The sequence below is a fragment of the Notothenia coriiceps genome, unplaced genomic scaffold (assembly GCF_000735185.1).
Source record: "Notothenia coriiceps isolate Sejong01 unplaced genomic scaffold, NC01 NC01_scaffold00033437, whole genome shotgun sequence".
In the NCBI taxonomy this organism is placed as follows: Eukaryota; Metazoa; Chordata; class Actinopteri; order Perciformes; family Nototheniidae; genus Notothenia; species Notothenia coriiceps.
Genome location: NW_011366138.1, coordinates 1 through 7640, shown reverse-complemented (window position 1 = coordinate 7640; position 7640 = coordinate 1). Strand labels below are relative to the sequence as shown.

At 42.7% G+C, this 7640-nt stretch overlaps 1 protein-coding gene across 1 annotated transcript; it reads left to right on the top strand.

Moving 5' to 3' along the window:
* Nucleotides 1-6007: 6007 nt before the first annotated feature.
* LOC104961581 (dynein heavy chain-like) lies at nt 6008-6874 on the top strand. Its single transcript, XM_010789897.1, has 2 exons — nt 6008-6368; nt 6442-6874. Exons 1-2 carry the CDS (start codon nt 6156-6158, stop codon nt 6739-6741), a joined length of 513 nt encoding a protein of 170 aa, XP_010788199.1. The 5' UTR covers nt 6008-6155; the 3' UTR covers nt 6742-6874.
* The last annotated feature ends 766 nt before the right edge of the window (nt 6875-7640 follow it).

Here is a 7640-nt window from a genome sequence, read left to right as displayed (position 1 = left end):
TTCCACATATTTCTCTCCATCCTTCCTTCTGCCAACGGTGTCGCAGTTTCTCGTCTCTCCCGTGTTTGTGCTTAGTGCGTACGCATGGGTTAGAGTTTGCGTGGAGGACCGCACGTTTTCCCGTCAAGTTAGTATTTTATAAATCGCAAACATTGCGTAGAAACTGCCGTACGCCATTTTTTTTGCGTATATCCCTTTATAAATGAGGCACCAGGGCTTGAATTGGACTTGATTAAGAACTGACTTAAAACATGACTCTATAGACTCGCCAGACTTGGGTATCGTTCTCATTTGGGACCTGAATGATTTTAGGACTTGCTAACTCCCCCAAATTGGGATTGGCTTTGTTCATTTGGGAACTGACTTGGAATTTGAGACTAGCATGTCTTGACGTGGGTCTCAATTTGTGGCTTGACCCAGTGACACTTGAGACTAGACAAATGACCAGGGCTTGAATTGGACTTGACCAACATTTTTAGGAACTAACTTAAAACTGGACTTTGGACTCGCCAGACTTGGGTATCAAGTTGTCATTTGGGACTTGAATGATTTTAGGACTTGCTAACTCCCTCAAATTGGGATTGGCTTTGATTGTCTGGACGTGGGTCTCAATGTGTTGCTTTGCTCAAGACAACTCAGACTAGACAAAAAAATAGGGCTTGAATTGGACTTGATTGAGAACTTAAGAACTGACTTAAAACTTGACTCTAGACTCTCCAGACTTGGGTATCAAAACATGGAACTCCTTCTCATTTACGACCTGAATGATCTTGAGACTTGCTAACTCTTGGGACTAGCTTGTCTTGACGTGGGTCTTGATTTGTGGCTTGACTCAGGACTTGAGTGTCAAAACATGGCACCTCTTGATTTGTTCCATTTGACTTGATTCTCTTGACCTCGGACTTGTGTTTGGACTTAGACTTGCCTTTCTGAGATTTGACTTGGTCCAAGATTCGAGAAGCTGTTGCAACGCACCTGTCTTGCTTTTGGACTGGACTTGGAGCTTGGCATTGAACGGGTAGAGACTGAACTTGGTTATCTTCTTGCCTTAACCTTCAAGTCTTGTAGAACCACCTCAACTCCTCTTCATTTGATCATTTGCTTACATTCTGGTCCTTTCTAGTTTACCTTGACGTTGTAATGGAACTTGAACATATCTTTAGGGACAGGACGTAGATGTTTTAGACTCTGAAGGCCATCTCCGTTCTCTGACTGCATGAGTTTTCTGTTTCCTCCCTCCACCGTCACTGATCACACGACAAACTTGATCAAATTCTCTGTAAAGTTGATGTTTTCGGCATGCAGCCCGATCTGTTCCTTCCCCCTTTATTTCACCTCGACACGTTCTGACTTTATTCTCCTGATTATTTGATACTTCCTCTCACCACGCCCCCCCCCTACACTCCTGCCTTTTGTCTTTTCCCCAGAGCGTCCATGGCGGTTCTGAATCCCCCGTCCTCTCCATCCCCCTCATAGGAATGATTGTTATAGTGGCCTTGGTTTGGTGCTGGTGGGAGGAGATGGCGTCATAGAGGACCAGGTATGGCCTCGCCGTTCTTTCTCTACCAGACGCTAACTTTAGCAGTGGCTAAAATACGGGGTTACGTCCAAACAAACTGCAGTTGATTCTGCCTTTACCCTTTCTTCTGGGATTGGTTTTATAATCTGGGAAGTCCCACCAAGAGTTAACTACTTTGATTCAGTTTAAAGCAGCCTGACGTGCGGTCCGACCGAGTCTCTCCATGTGGTTTGAACGTCCAGGTGGCATCAAATAAGTAGATGTTGGGACTTTCTGCAGATATCTTCAGCTCCATGTTTAGTCTTATAGTTCTGGTTGTGGGTCATGCATCGCAGCTTCAGCAGGGTTACAGTTAGGAACGCTAGAAAAGAAGGGGCTCAATTCCAAGATCAGACGGAATACTTTTTGTCTCTTTGTATCCTAACTTGACTGATATCTATTATTATTTATCAGTGTTTGGTGAATGTTTGTCACAATCCTAGTTTTCTGTCTTGTCATGATTTTATGTTTAAATTCTGTTCTCCCTGTCTCTTGTTTTCCTTCTTGTGTTTTTCCTCCTGTGTCTGATCGTCTGATTGTGTTCACCTGTTGCCCTTGTGTTCACCTGCCTCCCCTGCCCAGCTGTGTCTTTGTGATTACCCCTCTTCGTATTTAGTCTTGTCTTGTCCTGTGTTCCTTGTCGGTTCATTGTCTTTCCTGTCTCCCTCCATGTTGGTCATGGTCAGTTTTTGTGTTATTGCTACCTTGTGTTACCTGTCAGCTTTTAAAAAAAAATAAAGCTCGCTTTTTGTTCCTAGACCTTTTTTGCCTTTTTTTGTATTCTGCATTTGGGTCCTACCTTTTTCCACGAATTCTAACAATGTTAGCTTCCATAGACTCGGTTTGTAGCTCCTGTCTTGTTAGGCTAGCGAGGCGATGGTTTACGTCTCGTTTGAAATACATTGACTGTTTTGGGTCATGACATCATGTGTAGCTCCTAGCGATGAGCTCTAACACGTAAACACAATATCTTCAAGATCATTTTTGGACAGATTGAAAACCCTGCATTTTTGTTCACCTGCTAGTGTCTTCCTGTCTGTTTCTCGGGCGCGTTATGAAGGGTGAATGTATTCCTTTCAGTTTCTCACCGGTGTTATTCCCTCTGCTCCTCAGACCGAAGGCTGGAGCTTGGCGGTGGCGGCGGTGGCGGTGGCGGCCATCTTGGTTCTGGTGGTCCCCAGCTTCAGCAGGGCCTGAGGACAGGAAGTGACCAAACAGGAAGTGACTGAACAGGAAGTGAACTCACACATGTCGCCGTCCTGCTGGTGTCGGCCTCGCAGAGACGTTTCAACCCGAAGGAAGGATTGAGATCGGAGACTTTAGGAAGACTTTTCCTGCGGGACGTTGCCGTGCAGAAAGTCTTCTGATTGGCTGTCGGCCGTCACAGACTGGAAGTCTCATTTTGCATTATTTCAAACCATTGTTTTGCCACATGATGATGAAGGGGAGGATTTTAAACGTGGATTTGATGTCAGAGAGTTGTTCTGTTTACGAAGAAGCTGATCTGCCAGTCAACGCTTAAATATAAGGCAGTAATACTACAATACTACTGTAAGAAATACTTAGTTTAAAGTAAAAGCTCTAAAAGTGTTACTTGGTAAAAGCACAGAAGTGTTATCGGCCAAATGCACCTAAATTCAACTTTAAAAAATGCAGAATTTATTTTATTTTTGTATATATTATATATATGTCTTGGCATATTATCGGCTAAATCTACTTATATTTGATAAATAAGGCGGAATAGCCCTTTTAAGAGCAACATATTATTATTATTATTATTATTATTATTATAGTTAAATATAGTTTCTATTATTTTATATATTTTTTATTATCATTAAATCATTTTACTGCATTATTACATATTTCTCTCCAAAATATATTTGCTTTATTTTCCGTGTTGGATTAAAAATAATGTTTTGCACTCGAGGAGAAGATGACGGTGATACCGGTAGCATATTCAATATTTTAGTGTTTTTAATACCTGCTTGAGTCCTGCGTAAGGCTGTATATCATCTCATCATATCATCATCATGGCCTAAAAAAAGACCAATAACACATTTTGGTTTTGTAGCATGAGCAAAAAAGAGCTGATTTGAGGAAATAATCAGCTTTATAGAATTTAAAATAATATGTGTATTTGTATGTTTATAGTTCATATATATATATCTACAGCAGTGACTATACCTTTTTTTAATCGTTAACAAAGATAGTTGTTGGAGATTAATTGTCTCTTCGACTGGTTTCACTGTGCCAGATTTAAACTCAGAAACAACAGATGGTTTCTGATTTTTTGGGGGAGAAATGTTGTGTCTCGCTTTGTTTATTAGAAAATTCTATATTTTGTGTATTATTCTGAAAGAAAAAAATATATAAACACGTATTATTAGCAAAACATCTAATTAAATTAAAGTTTAAAACATACAGCTTAGACCATTCATGAGAATCGTATTAGTATGATGATTGCATTAATGCAGCTTTTTCATGTGGCTTGACGTTGAGTTGGTTTTGTGAAATAGTTAGGTCTATTAAAAAAAGATCATAGTTCATATTAGTGATGGGAATTGCGGCTCTTTGAAGGAAGCTGGATCTTATGGTTCCGTTCCTTTCCGAGAGCCGTTCAAAAGAGCTGTTCAAAAGAGCCATTTGTTTTTTAAGGGGGCGGGGTTACTTGGTTTATCTGCAAAATAATCCCCAGGATAAAGATTGACTGTATTGCCAGAAATCTACTTTAACTCTCAGAAGACGTCTAACTTGCTTCATCTCTCAGCCGAACTCCAACTCAAGCAGCGTCACGCCATCGTCTACGGCTCATGTGCATTCAGGAGAGCAAGTCCCCGTAAAGGCGAATGGATCTATGGCCGGCAGTGAACCAACGATAAAAAGAACGGCTTTCACCAAGTACGACTCGGTTCCCTTCATTCGTACCAAAGAGCCGTTCAAAAGAATTGGATCGTTCGCGAACGTCACATCACTAGCTCATATATATTTTGTGTTAAATCTAACAAACAGGCTTTAGTCGTTAAATACTTTATATATTAAAATTAAAATGCATTATTTTGTGTATTATTCATGTAAATAGTGAAATGAAGGGGACCCAGTGTAGAGCCCTGTGGGACGCCTTTACTGACGGGTTCTTGATTTAGAGCCAGAAAACGACTTCTACTTGAATGTTAACTTAAAGATAGTCATGAAAAACAATTAACAGCATAAAAAGCTTGAATACATGTCTTAAGGATTTTATTGTGAACGGTCAGAGTGAACACATCTTATTGTGAAGGGTCAGAGTGAACACATCTTATTGTGAAGGGGCAGAGTGAACACATCAAACTATTACTGTTTACATCTAAATAGCGACCAAATAACATCATAAGATATTACATATGATCAAATATTGAAGGTTTTTAGTATAAAAATCGTTGTGTCTTGATTTGAAACGACCAAATATGTACTCCTTCAAAATAAAAGACATTCCACTTGCAAGCACTGTTAAGAACCTAAATATATAAAGTATTTATTATATATATTAGTTGATATTCATTGTTTTAATAGCAGTACATTCATCAGGATATAAAACGTCTTGTTTTGTTCTAAATTATAAATAGCATGTGTTATCAAGAGCTTTAAATATATGTCTGCATGCGTTCATTATTTTAATAAGATTATAACGAACAGACGTCACTAAATGTTTGCTGTTAAAGACGCATCGGGCTCTAATCGTACGAAATAAAGCTGTTTCAATATGCTCTTCAGAGTTTCTGTTGTAAAGTATGGAGGTCCTTTACCGACGGGTACACATGGTCCTTTACCGACGGGTACACGTGGTCCTTTACCGACGGGTACACATGGTCCCTTACCGACGGGTACACATGGTCCCTTACTGACGGGTACACATGGTCCCTTACCGACGGGTACACGAGGTCCCTTACCGACGGGTACCTGGTCCCTTACCGACGGGTACACATGGTCCCTTACCGACGGGTACACATGGTCCCTTACCGACGGGTACACATGGTCCCTTACCGACGGGTACACATGGTCCCTTACCGACGGGTACACATGGTCCCTTACCGACGGGTACACGAGGTCCCTTACCGACGGGTACACATGGTCCCTTACCGACGGGTACACATGGTCCCTTACCGACGGGTACACATGGTCCCTTACCGACGGGTACACATGGTCCCTTACCGACGGGTACACATGGTCCCTTACCGACGGGTACACATGGTCCCTTACCGACGGGTACACGAGGTCCCTTACCGACGGGTACACATGGTCCCTTACCGACGGGTACACGAGGTCCCTTACCGACGGGTACACATGGTCCCTTACCGACGGGTACACAAGGTCCCTTACCGACGGGTACACATGGTCCCTTACCGACGGGTGCACATGGTCCTTTACCGACGGGTACACATGGTCCCTTACTGACGGGTACACATGGTCCCTTACCGACGGGTACAGTGGTCCCTTACTGACGGGTACACATTTTCCCTTACCGACGGGTACACATGGTCCCTTACCAACGGGTACCCTTACCGACGGGTACACATGGTCCCTTACCGACGGGTACACATGGTCCCTTACCGACGGGTACATGAGGTCCCTTACCGACGGGTACACATGGTCCCTTACCGACGGGTACATGAGGTCCCTTACCGACGGGTACCTTTTCCGACGGGTACACATGGTGCCTTACCGACGGGTTCACGTGGTCCTTTACCGACGGGTACACGTGGTCCTTTACCGACGGGTACACGTGGTCCTTTACCGACGGGTACACATGGTCCCTTACCGACGGGTAAACATGGTCCCTTACCAACGGGTACACGAGGTCCCTTACCGACAGGGTACACATGGTCCCTTACCGACGGGTACACGAGGTCCCTTACCGACGGGTACACATGGTCCTTTACCGACGGGTACACAAGGTCCCTTACCGACCGGTACACGTGGTCCCTTACCGACGGGTACACATGGTCCTTTACCGACGGGTACACGTGGTCCCTTACCGACGGGTACACGTGGTCCCTTACCGACGGGTCCACGTGGTCCTTTACCGACGGGTAGACATGGTCCTTTACCGACGGGTACACGTGGTCCCTTACCGACGGGTGCACATGGTCCCTTACCGACGGGTGCACATGGTCCTTTACCGACGGGTACACATGGTCCCTTACTGACAGATACACATGGTCGCTTACCGACGGGTACACGAGGTCCCTTACCGACGGGTACCCTTTCCGACGGGTGCACATGGTCCCTTACTGACATGTACACATGGCTCTGAGATCATTATTTGTTTAAGATAATAACAATATACAAATGAGAAACAATAACACAAGAAAACATTCAAATATTGATCATAATTTGGAAAATGAATCGGTCAAAAATATCAGATGAAAATGAATTAAATATTATTTTATCATTTAGATTTTTAAATGATAAAACTGTTCATCTTTAGTTAGTCTCTATATGTACTCTGAGCTTCACTCTCATGATGACAGAAACCTGAGCTCAGCGAGGAAGAGGAGAGGAGGAAGAGGATATTTCAGGGTTTGAGCTTTTTAAAGAGTGTTTTATTGTAGCGCCTGAATGTGGATTTGTTCCGTATTTGCATTTGCTTAATCTAAAAGTTCTAATTATGTGAATACAAATATGAAATTGTACTTTTAAAGATACTTTCTTCTTTTTAAATGCTAGATTCGTCTGACGTATTTATTTATTATTACTGATCTGTTTTGTTGGTGTTTACTGGGCTTCCGTGGAAGCAACCGGTCCTAAGCTTTACTTGTTGTGTCTGGATTTGTGAAATTGCCAGAAGCTAATGTTGATTTGAACTGAATATGTAATTCATCTTCTGGTTCTTTGTTTTGGGTTCTCAGGTAAAACACGAATTCTGCACGCTCATTTCATTACGCTCTTTTTGATTAAAGGTCCCCCATCATCATCCTCTTCTTCATCAGTATATCACAGCTCTCAGATATATCCAGAGCCTTTCTCTGATTGGCTGACACACCAAACAGATCATTGCAGCATTACCCATAATCCCCTCTGTTTCAGCCCTGTTTCCAAAGTGCTG